General features: G+C 46.7%; 1 protein-coding gene across 3 annotated transcripts in view; it reads left to right on the top strand.

Annotated features, from left to right (window-relative positions):
* Positions 1 to 11344, top strand: part of Mapk14 (mitogen-activated protein kinase 14) — a 79919-nt gene extending 68575 nt beyond the window's left edge. Inside the window, exons 9-12 of one of the 3 annotated variants that reach the window (XM_008840087.3) lie at positions 2049 to 2128; positions 3503 to 3581; positions 7782 to 7955; positions 9172 to 11344. In XM_008840087.3, the coding sequence (XP_008838309.1) occupies positions 2049 to 2128; positions 3503 to 3581; positions 7782 to 7955; positions 9172 to 9239 (401 nt within the window). In that variant the 3' untranslated portion in view covers positions 9240 to 11344. Of the gene's footprint in view, positions 1 to 2048; positions 2129 to 3502; positions 3582 to 7781; positions 7956 to 9171 lie in introns of those variants that run through there. The other 2 variants (XM_008840086.2, XM_008840088.2) reach the window with 2 other exon arrangements.
* The last annotated feature ends 2381 nt before the right edge of the window (positions 11345 to 13725 follow it).

Below are 13725 nucleotides of genomic sequence, written 5' to 3'. Positions count from 1 at the left end.
TTAGGGAGTTTAAAAACTAAGAAAGAAGTGGTATTAGTGGAGACTTAGCAAGCAGAAAGCGAGAGGATATTTCATTACTCCTGGAAATCGGTGGAATAGTGAAGCCAGTGTGTGCATTAAGTATAGGAACATGCGATGGGTGAGGGGAGGGGTACCAGAGGAAAGCAGGTGTATGATCATGACGGAGGCCCCAGAATAGAGAACCTTTTGGTTGGTGACCTGGCACCTAGACGAACTGGTGAAAGAACAAATTAGGATATTAAGAAAGCAGAAGCCTGGTCCATCTTTCCTTTATAAAGACTAGCTTGCTGACCTCCAGATGGGAGGGCACTCCAGTCACCCCTTGACTAAAGCACTCAGAACCAGAACCTGTGCAGGCCAAGTCACTCACAGGGGAAAGATGGCAGGACTCTGGCATGTGAGACCTAACTGAATCCTGCTGTGCCTAGTTCACTCTGTAACACCCCCCCCCTTTAGTTCTTGTGCATGCAAAGTATTGTTTAGTGTGCGATTTGCTTGGAGAGACATCTACAGTTTGTGGTCTTTGGGCTCAGGGAGAGGAAGGGCATAGCGGAGCACTGTAAACACGTTATCTGACCATCAAGTGAGCTCATAGGGAAGAGCTATTCAGGGAAGCCACAAGGGAGTGAAAGCACCTGGCCTGGTGTTAATTAAAGACAATACTCGATACTTAAAGGAATAGAAGGGGAGCTCACGGAATTATGTTCAAGATTTTTAAGTGCCATCATTTCTACCTTTGGCGGGAATGTGAACAGCTGGTTCTTGTATTTTGGAAACTGTGTGGTCTATAATTGGGGGATTTTGTTAATATTGATGGCATGGTTAAAAAGTTCAGAATATGCCAGTGGTGGCGCATGCCTTTAATCCCAGCAGGTGGATCCTCTGTGAGTTTAAGGCCAGCCTTCTCTACATAGTGAGTTGCAGGACAGCTGGAGCTACAGGGAGACCCTGTCTCAAAAAAACCAAAATTTAAAAAAAGCCGGGCGTGGTGGCGCACCCCTTAAATCCCAGCACTCGGGAGGCAGAGGCAGGTGGATCTCTGAGTTCGAGGTCAGCCTGGTCTACAAAGTGAGTTCCAGGCAGCTGGAGCTACAGGGAGACCCTGTCTCAAAAAGACCCCCCCCCCAAAAAAAAATGTTCAGAATAGAAATAACAGGTGGTGAGATGGTTCAGTGGGTAAAGGAGCTTGCTGCCAATCCCAAGGACCTGAGTTCAATTCCTGGGACCCACATGGTGAAAGAAGAGCGCCAACTCCTACAACTTGTCCTCTGACCTCTGCACATGCATGGCACCTGTGCTCTGCCCCCCCCAAGTAAAAAATGTAATAACAGACGAGGTGTTTTGCATACTTTGTTCCAACTTTGTGTTCACTGAAGTTAATGTATTCACTCATCTGAGAGATGTGGGAACGACCATCATGGTGTGTTCTGACCCTTCACCAGCCTTGGCTTCTGTTTGCCTTTGCCATCAGCTCCTAACTACCCCCTTCATATAGCTGTGTGTTCATGGCATGCATTTTAAATGTACCACTGCTAACATCTTTGAGACTGGACATTAATTGTCACTTCACCCACCCGTTTCTTAATTTGGAGGGTTGTGGTGCCTTAGAGAACTTAGGCCACAAACATTTAACCTCTTCTTTGGATGAATCCTGTGGATATTATTTCAAGTTTAGTCACAATTTTCTCCATAGGCTACTTTTGCCCCACAGGCAAACAGGTTTTGGCCATTGATAACTTGAAATGAGTTCTGGCTGGCATCCTGGATCAAGGAGCAACCTGCCTCCGAGGAACTGAAGGTAGTTGGTGTGAAAGATGACACTTAAGCCAAAGAAGATTAGCTTTCATGCCTGAAAGGCCATTCACCAAAGTGTGGTTTTGTAAAATGCGGCCTTAGGCTCTGGCCTGGGGTGGGTAAGAAACGGGGTTGTTTTATTTTGGGGTAGCTTTTTGACTTTTTAAAAATCTTCACTTGACGATTAAATTTTGCACTGTGTGTTTAACAATGCCCTTGACTAGGCATCTAAGATATTAACCAGCTTCAGCAGATTATGCGTCTGACGGGGACGCCCCCTGCTTATCTCATTAACAGGATGCCAAGCCATGAGGTGAGAACAAGTGTGATGTTGAGGGCTGTCTAACCCAGAAGGCCACTCTTACTGCCTCTGTATGGCTGACAGTTCTGTGTCACCCAATGCTTGCATGTGCCCAAGGACCACTCAGGCGTTGGCTGCTGTGTGCCAGTGACGGTGTTGACATCTGGGACCCAAGTGTCATCCACTCTAAGATCAGCACAGCCTAGGCTGGAAACAGAGAAAGTTCCTTTGGTATTTGGTTCTATGAGTGTGCTTAAGGGACCCAGATGTCTCTTTCCAGGGATGTGCCTGCTGGTAAGGCACACTGCAGTGTGACAGCTTTGCCAGATGCACATCAGTGAGTTCACTAGAATGCTTTCATGTTTATCCATTTTTTTATAATGACCAAGAAAGGGTTTCATATATACACCTCCGCTATAAAATATAGGCATACTGTATTTTTTTTAAGATACAAATAAGTTAAATATGAGTGCTTGAGTGCTTTCTTTACAAATAATTCTTTTTTTCTTCTTTATGTGTATGAGTGTATTACCTGCATGTATGTAAGCGCACCCGTGTTGTACAGGGCCGAGGAGGTCAGAAGAGAGCATCAGATCTTTGGACCTGGAGTTATAGATGGTTGTTAGCCACCATGTGGGTGCTAGGAACTGAACCTGGGTTGTCTGTAAGAGTAGCCAGTGCTCTTAACTGCTGAACCGTCTTTCCAGTCCTACAAATAATTCTTAACCATTTAACCTAACTCCAGGTTTCTGATCAGAGGTGATTAGGGTGCTTCTTTCAAAAGTGCCCTTAATATTTGGAGTAACTAGGCTCACACAGACAGCCCCTCACAGCAATGGTTTCTGTCTCAGCCATGTCCAGCCGGTCTTCTTACTTTGTACTACAAGGATGACTTCTCTGGGTAAGACTGGCCTTACCTCAGTCATCAGCTCTTCCTTTTAATCGACATGGCTAAGTAGGAAGGGATTATGCCATGTACATGTCTGGTTCCTGTAACTTCTTTTCCAATCGGAAGGGTCTCCTCCACTGGCTCCGCACCCACTCCTCTGCCAAATTTAGCATTTTAGAAAGCTCTCTGACAAAGGACTACTTCTTAGAAACCTTGCCTCTGTCTTTGAACTTCTGCTCTTAGGGTCGCAGCTAGTAAAGCAGCATTCATTGTTAGTAGTCGCCGTCACATGAAGCCGAGCTTCAGGAGACAGTGGAAGTGACGGCAGAGATCATCGATAGAGGAGTTAGAGCAATGTGAAGAGAGAGAACATCTCAGATGGGCCCTCATTGAGTTGGGGCAGGGGACTTCGTCGCCCACTACTCTTCACAGGGCTGTGACTCCAAGGGGGGTAGCACTGCTGACCTCAGTTGTTCTAAAAACCCTTGTTTTTGCAGGCAAGAAACTATATCCAGTCTTTGGCCCAGATGCCTAAGATGAACTTTGCAAACGTATTTATTGGTGCCAATCCCCTGGGTAAGTTGATGATGTACTCTTTTTATGATATAAATTAGAGATTTGAAGAAAAATCTGTTTTCTTTTGACTGGAGAGTACCATTAAGTAACTCTTGGAACACAGATGAGTCTGGCAGTTACTCTGCATGTTTCTGCTATTTCATTTTAAAACATCATAGGATAGACTTGAATATTTATATGGTCACAGAATAAGACGGTGAGTAGAATGAGCTACAACGAGCTAGAGGAAAACCGGGGGAGGCAGAAAGAAAGAAGAGGCAAAAGCTGTGATTTTTCTCACAACTGCTGTTGATGGCTGGGGCCCCAGTGGAGGATGGGGGCCCAGTGGACAACCCCAATGTGCTCTGCATTAACCACAGCTGCCCAGCACTGTGGAGCCTGTCCTCCTCTCCCTCTGCCCCTCAGAGGCTCAGTCCACCTCTTTACAGACCTAGTTTGCTATTAATCTTCCTTCCTGCCTGTTACCCCCAGATCACTGTCATTTGGTGGCAGCTGAGGGTTGTATTGCCTTGGCAGTAAAATGAGTCTCTCTGTTCCTTAAAGCTTAGGGCTCGTCGTACTTCAGATGGTTCCCAGAATGCAGCTTCTGCAAGAACTCTAGTTCCTAGCTCTGGGTCAGCATAGTGGACAGTGGTAGACACAGAAGGGTCAGGCCAGGACCTCCCCACAGTAGCGCAGTGGTCCTGCTCACATTCCTGCAGATGGTATAAAGATTTATAGCCTGTCATGGTGGCAAACACCTTTAGTCCAGGCACTCAGGAGGTAGAGGAAGGAGGATCTCTGTGAGTTCAGGGCCAACCCAATCTACATAGCAAGTTCCAGGCTAGCTGGGGCTACAGGGAGAAGAGACACTGTCTCAAAAATAAAATTAAATAAATAATTTATTCTTTGCTTTTTGTTTTGAGGCAGGGTCTTACTATGCAGTTCTCTCTGGCTAGCCTAGAACTCCCTTTGTATAGACCAGACTGGCCTGAAACTCAGAGACCTGCCTGCCTCTGCCTCCCAAGTGCTAGAACCACACCCAGCATATTCATTTAATTTTATTTTTATTTTATTTTATTATGGTCTTTTTGAAATGGTCTTCCTGTAGCCCCAGCTGGCCTGGGACTGACTATGTAGACCAGGCTGGCCTCGAACTCTCAGAGATCCACCTCCCTCTGCCTCCCAACTGCTGGGATTGGAGACCTGCGCCACCATGCCCAGCTGCATATTCATTTATGTGTATATATATGTGAGCCTGCATGAGGGTGTGTGCACCATGTACCTGCAGAAGCCCACAAAGGCCAGAAGAGGGTATCAGATCCTCTGGAGCTAAAGTTACAGGTGGTTGTGAGCTGCCCAATATAGATGCTGGGAACTAAACTTAGGTCCCGTGCAAAAGCTCTGAACCACTGAGCCACTGCTTCATCCCCCAAGGGTTTGTTTGAAAAGCTCACTGAAAAGAACCAGCTACCTGTAGTCAGTACCAACTGCTGATGGGTAGAAGGAGGCTCTGGCTGTCTGGTGCTGGGCACAATCTGCTTGGATCCAAATGTGCCTGACAGCCATTGCCGAATGGTGATGTCAGAGTATCCTTGCTGCAGAGAGAACACGCTGTTTCCGATCACTAGCTGTCCCGTGTGCTAGCCAGTCATACACCAGCAATATAAATATTAACAGCCCAGTTGTGCCAGTCACTGGGTTCACATCACTGTTTCCAAAACACAACCAAGAACTTAAAATTGCCCTTTGATCTTAGTGTGTCTATTTATGTCTGCCAAGATCCTTGAGAAATGCTTCTGACCTTGTTCCTCATCTCAGCGCACTGACTCTGAGGACGTGGTACTTTTCACCCTAGGGGTAGAAAGTACCGGTCCTCTAATTCTACTCAGTTATACAAGCAGCAGAAACTATCCCAGAGGAGCGTGTACCCAGGCAGTTTGCCTTGTTTTTTGTTTTGAGATGGGGTCTCTGTAGCCCAGGATTATCTTGCACTTGTTATCTTCCTGCTTCCGCCCCCAAGTGCTGGGTTACAAGTATGCACCACCCTGCCCAGTTCATGCAGTGCTGGGTTTGGAACCCAGAACCTCATGCAAGCTAGGCAAACACTCTACCAAATGAACCACTTCCCCATCTTTTCTCCCAGTACTTTTAAGTGTAACCTTAGGAGTCTGAGTCAACATGTACATATTTGCCATGTTTCTGTGTACCCATGAAACTTGTGTTTCTGTGGGGAGTTCTGGAGTTCAGGCTGCAGGATGGGGGTTCACAGCCATGTGATAAGACAGTGTGACCAGCAGGATGCTCTCCTCTTTAGTACCTACAACCTTCTACTTTTTTTTTTTTTTCAGTCTTTTTGAAACAGGCTCCCCCTGTAGACCACGCTGGCCTTGTCACAGAGATCTGCCTGCCTGTGCCTCCCAAGTAGTAGAATTAAAGGCATGCACCTCCTCACCCAGCCCCACAACCTTCCATATTTAAGACATAATTTGTAAAGTCTGAAAAAGCTTTTTGTTTCACAATGATAACTGGTCATTGTGGTATTATCCTTTCAAATGTTTCCATGCCAAAAGTCAGAACATACTGATGAGAGACAGAAAGATGCTTTCTAACTTTTCACCCTAGTGAGGTCATTGCTTGGGGAGGGAAAATCAGTGGATGCTAAAAAGCCATTATGAAAGTAACTGATACCTCAGTATCCCAGAAATTACTCATTCAGGGAGAAAGAGAAGAGATCTCAAGACACTGATCAAATTTAGCACCATTAGCACTGGGGCAGGTGGCCACAGTGCAAGCACTCACCTGTGACATAGTCTTCTTTTTTTTTTGGTCTTTTTGAGAGAGGGTCTCCCTGTAGCCCCAGCTGTCCTGGAACTCACTATATAGACCATGCTGGCCTTGAACTCACAGAGATCTGTCTGTCTCTGCCTCCCGAGTGCTGGTATTAAAGGCTCATTATTTTTTTATTTTATGTATATGCGTGTATTGTCTGTGTGTAGGTAAGCGTACCATGTTGTGCAGTGCCTACAGAGGACAGAAGAGGCTGTCAGATCCCCTGGAACTGGAGTTACGGACAGTTGTTAGCTGCCATGTGGGTGCTGGGATTCAAACCTGGGTCTTCTGCAAGAACAGTGTTCTTAACCACTGAGTCATCTCTCCAGCCCCCTAACCTTGCTCTTAACAAATTTTTAGATCTAACTTCTGGTTTTTGGTAAATCAAAATAGAGGAAAATGAGAGTATGGGTACATGGTAGTCCAAGGAAGTAATGGACTACTGGTGAGGGTGGTCCTCAAGACAACTAGGGGGTCTTTACAGATGAAAGCCAGGGGAACAGAGGAGAGGAAGGAGAATTAGGAATACTGCTTGTCCGTAATCCCAGCACCCAGGAAGTGGAAGTAGGTGGATAAATTCAAGGTCAACCTGAGCTACCTTGCTTATTTGAAGCCAGCTTGGGCTACATGAGATCCTGTTCTAAAAAAAAGAGAGAGTGAGAGCTGGGTGTGGTGGTACATGCCTTGGGAGGCAGAAACAGGTAGATCTCTGAGTTCCAGGCCAGCCAGGGCTACATAATAAGACTCTTGTCTCAAAAGAGAGAGAGAGAGAGAGAGAGAGAGAGAGAGAGAGAGAGGAATAACTGAATCCTGGTTTGAATGCAGAAGTTATAGGAGATCATTTTGACACGAGCCCAATTTTAGGTGGCATTTGATAGTTTATCAGATGTAGTAGAGTGCCTACAGGAAGCATTTGCGGATAGAGTGCTGTCTCCTCTGTGTCCCGGGGAAACCCTCACTTTGCTCATTGTTTGAAGATCCGTTGAATGAATATTTATTTACATTATGTTAGTAAGTAAACAGTTGGGGGGAACACAAAAGTAAACCAGCCAAACGCTATTCCTCCTGCCTCTCATAGATTGCTTCTTTGATGTTTAACCTCAGTGAGACTGACGTGGTTGGGTTGTTTGGTTTTGCTTACTGTCATGGATATCAAACCCAGGCCCTCTAGAATGCTTAGGCAGGTACCTCACTGTTGAACCCCAGCCACAGCCTAGTAAATATGTTCTTAAAACATACCAAGTACATAGGTACACATATACACACAAAGGAAAGGGGTTCCATGCCAGAGCTGATACCTCAGAGAATTCTGTTGGTTATGTCTGGTGAGAGTTGTGCTTGTGAAGCCCTGGCATGCCTTGTAACATCTTTCCCTCTGTGGTGTGACAGCTGTCGACCTTCTGGAGAAGATGCTTGTATTGGACTCAGATAAGAGGATCACAGCAGCCCAAGCCCTTGCTCATGCCTACTTTGCTCAATACCACGACCCTGATGATGAGCCTGTGGCCGACCCTTATGACCAGTCCTTTGAAAGCAGGGACCTCCTTATAGACGAGTGGAAAAGTAAGTCTAAAAACAAGGCTAGCGTGGGCCATAAGAACTCACTTTTAGTTCACTTTTGTGTGTGTGTGTGTGTGTGTGTGTGTGTGTGTGTGTGTGTGTGTGTTTACTTCCATGTATGTAAATGTACCACGCACATACAGTGCCCACAGAGGCCAAAAGAGGGTGTTGGATGCCCTGGAACTGGAGTTAGAAACGGTTGTGAGCCTCCCTGCACTTTTTGTTTTAACAATGCTAGAGATTGACCCTAAAGCCTTGAACATGCTGGACAAGTGCTCTGTGCTGAGCTGTGTACCCAGCCAAAGATCTTCTAAAAATCTTTTCTAGGTGAATCACTAACCAAAAGCTGTGGAGGGAAAAAAAAAAAAAAAAAAAAAAACTTCTGAGAAAGCTGGGGGGTGGGGGGCACTTGTGAGTGGCGGCCCATGTGGTGGCACATGCCTATAGTCCCAGCACTTGGGAAGTAGATAAGATTTTGGGATCATCATCAGCTACATAGGTAGTTTGAAGCCAGCCTGGGCTGTAGGACACCCTGTCTCAAAAAACAGAATAAATAAAACCCCTTCTGAGTGGTTACTGCCAGCTTACTAAACTTACTTGTGGGGTCTTCGGTGCAGAAAGCATTGCTCCTTTGTGGAGTCTGTTGTAGGTGACAAAGGCTCTGGGCCTTTGTAATGCTTAGGGCCACTCTTGCATTGTTTATAGCCCTTCCTGTTCACAAAGGGCTTTGAGGGTCTTGGGATTTTGCACTTAGAGCATCTCTTTGGGATAAGTGAAGTCCAGGGTATTTTCAGTTTTCAGGTTGGTACAACTGAGGCAAGGAGAGTTTATACCTACCTGTTACCATAGACTGGGTAGGACAGCCAAGAGTGGAGTCACATTGCCCATGTCCAGTCTCGATCCTTTCCGTTAATCACAAGGTTGAGTGCTCCAGTTAAACCCCAGAGCCAGGACTGTCTTATGGCAGTGTGGAGATCCATGTTGTTTCTGAGCACCTTCCTCAGAGAGCTTTCAAGAGGAACACTCAGCAGTGAGAGGAGATGCTCTCTTCTTGGTGCCCTGAGCCTCTCTGGGGCTGAGCTGCACATTGCACACACGTGGCAAGGCAGTTATATGAAGCAGCCCATCAGACCACTCCTAGATGGGAGGGAAGATCTGAGAGCCTGCCAGCACAGCATGGTCTGCAGTCTCACATCTTCCCCTCCTCCCCTGTCTCTAGGCCTGACCTATGATGAAGTCATCAGCTTTGTGCCACCGCCCCTTGACCAAGAAGAGATGGAGTCTTGAGCACCTGGTTTCTGTTCTGTCGCTCCCACTTCACTGAGGGGACGGCCTTTTCATGGAACTCTCCAAGTATCATTCAAGTGCCTCTTGCGGAAAGATCCCTCCGTGGTGGAAGGGGTGTGTGTGTGTGTGTGTGTGTGTCTATGTGTGAGTGTGCCTGTGTGTCTGCCTGTGGAAGGGTAAGAGCATAATGTGAGCTGCATGCTCTGCCCGGTCTCTTGGAGTCAGTGCAGACAGACAGGAGCCACCATCTTAGGGATATGTTAAAACGCAAAGTAAGAAATATTAAATGTCCCTGATCCCAGTTATACTTTTGCGACTTTGGCTTCTCCTGTGGCCTCACCGTGACCACACACCACAGTGGCATAGAGAGGAGGCTCACACCTGGCTGCTTCAGGTCCGAGGCCGTCCCCCAGCAATGCACACAGCCAAAGAGGACCAACTGGCTTCTGGGCTCTGGCCTTTGATTAACATGTCTTCAGAACTCTACAGGTGTGTTCGAAACTGTAAATGTGTTTGTGCCTTAAAAGGAGAGAAGGAGATGTAGATAGTTAGAAAACTGCAGCTGCTGAAGTTCTGAGCCAGACAAACGGACAGGGCTGTTGGCTGGCTGGTGGGTGAGCCGGAAGAAACTAGGCAGCCTTCAGGGAGGCCATGGGTGCATGTATGTGCATGTGTGTATGTGCAGCTGCCCTCCTCTCCCTCCAGGAGCGTGCAGTTTCTGTGCTTATCCCCCCTCACCTCAGTGCAGAGGTCTCCAGTGCCAGGCACAGGTGCCCACGACTTGCAGGCGGGGCACTTTCTATGTGCTCTTCATGTATAGGGAGTGCAGATGTGTTTGCACGCAGTGCTGTTTGAGCATGCACAGCCCTTCGTCCTGTTCTCTTCTGGAAGCTCTGGGCCGGGCAAGTGTGCCTGTGAGACTTCCTGGGCAGTTCTGATGAAGTAGCTGTGGGCTAGCTACTTCATCCTCCAGCGCTGCTCCATCCCCAGCGCTGCTCCATCCCCAGTGCTGCTCTGTATTGAACACAATTCATTCTTTAGGTGCTCTTAACATGCAGCCCATGAAAATGTGGGGCAGGTGGGCAGATAGTGCCCTCATCCTGCCCTCTGATCTTCAGCCAGCCCTCGGGTAGCAAGATCGGGGCTTTTCCCAGGAATGCCCCCACCTTTGGAAATCAAGCTGTTCTTTTCACTCCCATTAACCAGCGCTGAGAGATGCCGAGAATCAGAATCAAAGCTCATCAGGCCTGAAGCTCCTTTCACTGCCTCTTTAAATAGGATTGTTAAAAAAGAAAGCCACATCACAGGAGTCTCCCTGTGGGAAAGGGTCTTCCTTGCAGCTTGACACTGGCAGAGTTTTTGGTCTTGGTGTTGGTTGAGGGGGAGAGAGAAATTTTGTCTCAGACTTTTGTATGTTATAGGAATCCGTAGAAAATGTGATTCCGTCTGATGGGGAGAAAGGGCAAATTATTTTAATGTTTTGTATTTTCACCTTTATAAAGATGAAATATCCTCAGGGGTGGAGAACTGCATCATCTTCTGAATTTCGGGCACTTTGTGCTACGTGAGGACCCACATATTTAAGCCTTTTATGTAATAAGAGTATAAAGCCAATTCCAGTGTTGGCCGTGCAGTGCAAGGTCTTATATTTAGGCCAAGGTGCCCCCACTCTCTTAGTGCAGGGACACACGCTCCAGAGGAATCATTTGGAGCCCAGGAGGAGGTGGGCAGGTGGCGAACCCTTCTCACCTTCCCCTACGAAGGGACATGCCTCACCTCCTTCTATACATTTTCTCAGCCAGGTCTCGTTAGGAATGCGAGTGTGATTTCCTGCAGAAATACTGCTCTGATGGCTTTATCACAAAGGTCTTTGCACACGTGACCATGTTGTGTTAGGAGGCTGCATGGTCAGCAGCCTGGACTTTAAGCTGGAGCAGGCGGACGAGCTCCTGGCATGCCGCACAGTGCTCCCATCTCCCAGCTTCTTGGAACAGAAGGATGCAAGAGACTGCTGTTGTATTTGCATTCTTGAACTTGGCCGTAGTCAGGTGTGCCATAGGATGTCATAATACCACTGGTTAAATAAAGCCTATTTTTCAAATTCAGTGAGTTTCTCAAGTTTATTGTGTGTCTCTTAATTATTTTTATTTAAGGCATAAGGTGGGATAGTGTCGGTGTGTTTTCAGCTGTGACCTGATGTACATTTCCAGCAGATCTTCCTAAAGTTGAGCAACCATTTATAAAGCTGCTTAGTTGCATGTTCATGGTGAAGAGTTGGGTCTTTGCAGTGGGTGGATAAAGCAAAGTGCAAACCCACATGTGAGACCAACAGGATTATGTACTGTGCTTGGGTAGAGGGGTGGCCCAGGACAGGGACCCCTAACACCTGTCTTTACATCTCGAATGGTTGAAAAGAATCAAAAGAAGAATTTTTCTGTAGCATGCACAAACTGATGTAAAATTAAAACTTCAGTGTCCAACTGGGTGTGGTGGCGCCCTCAGGAGGCAGAGGCAGGCAGATCTCTGTGAGTTCAAGGCCAGCCTGGTCTACATAGTGAGTTCCAGGACAGCTGGGGCTACAGGAAGACCCTGTCTCAAAAAAAGACAAAAAAAAAAAAGTCAATGTCCATAAATAAAGTATGATTGGTGAATAACCACACTTGTTTACATGTCACCTGTGGCTCTTTTTCTGCTACAGTGACAGTTGAAACAGTTGAGACAGAGACTACAGATTTTGCCAGCTCAACCACTTAACATTTAGCGGTTCTTTATAAAGTGAATTTTAAGTTGCTTTCAGCTTAGATGGTCTAAGTATGCTGTTTTTTTTTTTTTTTTTTATTTTAAAATTGCCAGAGAGTAGACTGGGTGAGTGCCTGTGTGCACGCGTTGTTTATAGGAAACAGCCCTCGAAAATGCTCTTCAAAACTTAGGAGTTGCATCATGGGATTAGAGGGCTAGGAGAGGCTGGAGAGATGCCTCAGCATTTAAAAGCACTCAACTGCTCCTGCAGAGAACCCAGCTTCAGTTCCCAGCACCCGCCATCTGAAACTCCAGTTCAAGGGATCGAGGCCTTCTGCTTGCCAGGAGCATTGCACGGAAACAGCCCTCGAAAATGCTCTTCAAAACTTAGGAGTTGCATCATGGGATTAGAGGGCTAGGAGAGGCTGGAGAGATGCCTCAGCATTTAAAAGCACTCAACTGCTCCTGCAGAGAACCCAGCTTCAGTTCCCAGCACCCGCCATCTGAAACTCCAGTTCAAGGGATCGAGGCCTTCTGCTTGCCAGGAGCATTGCACGTATACATAAGGGCAAAACACATAAACGTTTTTTTTTTTTTTTATGTGTATGAGTGTTTTGCCTGTGTGTATGTGAGTGTACCCGTGTTGTGCAGTGCCTCAGAAGTGGAGTTAAGGATGCTTTGTAGCCACCATGTGGGTGCTGGGAATTGAATCCAGGTCCTCTGCAAGAGCAGTCAATGCTCTCAACCACTGAGCCATCTCCAGCCCCTAAACATGTATTTTTTAAAAGGTCACAGTCTCACAGATGAGTTCTCAGAACCTTTGCTGGCATGGGTCCTGGAAATAACAGCAGGTGTCCCAGCATGGGCTGAAAGGCCCAGCCCAGGGGGATACTGGGCCAGTGTGCAGCTGGACTTTCTGTCCTACACTGGCCAGTCCCTGGCTGGCAGCTGGTAATTCAGTGATGGAAGGCAAACCCAACACAGCCTCCGGTCTTGGCCTCAGTGACTTCTCACCTGTGTGAGAAAAGGGCTCTGATAGTCACAGGCACAATAACTCTTGTGACACTCATACAGCTGGGCCAGTGAGATGGCTCAGCTGGTAAAGACACTGCCAAACTTGACAACCTATGTTGGATCCTGAGGACCCACATGGTGGAAGGAGAGAACAGACTTCCTCAAGCTCCTTGAACGACCCCCACCCACCCCCACGCACACAATAAAATCTTTAAATGTAATCTTTTAAAATTTTTGTTATGTGTATGAGTGTTTTGCCTGCATGTATATAAGTGCACCCATGTTGTACAAATCTGTGGAGGCCAGAGGAGGGCATCTGATCCCTGGAACTGGAGTTAGCGACAGCTGTTAAAGACATTTCTCATTAAATGTAATTTTTAAAACAAAACTTTTCAGACTATTTAGCCTTCACATGCTAGACTTGAGCCAGCCTTCCTCCCGGGCTTCTGAGAAGAGGGCCTGCTTACAGTGGTGACCAGAGCCTCTCCGAATGTAGTGGAAGAGGGGGGTATTCTGATGGCTTTCTTTGTCACAAAAACAACTGCCCACAAAAACATGTTCATAATTTCAGATCTGTTGACATGAATAAAGAGAATGATTCTGGTGTTTTTCAAGTGGAGCATTTTAATGTCCTTATGCCTTGATTTTTACAACATAATCACAGAAGGAACTTTTGAAAAAGTTGAAGTATGGGCTGGGGGTATGGCTCAGTCTGTAAAGATACTGCCTTGTA

This window comes from Nannospalax galili, unplaced genomic scaffold (genome assembly GCF_000622305.1).
Source record: "Nannospalax galili isolate Female #2095 unplaced genomic scaffold, S.galili_v1.0 scaffold538, whole genome shotgun sequence".
Taxonomy (NCBI): Eukaryota; Metazoa; Chordata; class Mammalia; order Rodentia; family Spalacidae; genus Nannospalax; species Nannospalax galili.
Note: the sequence above shows the minus strand (reverse complement) of the source record. Positions and strands in the feature narration are given on the sequence as shown.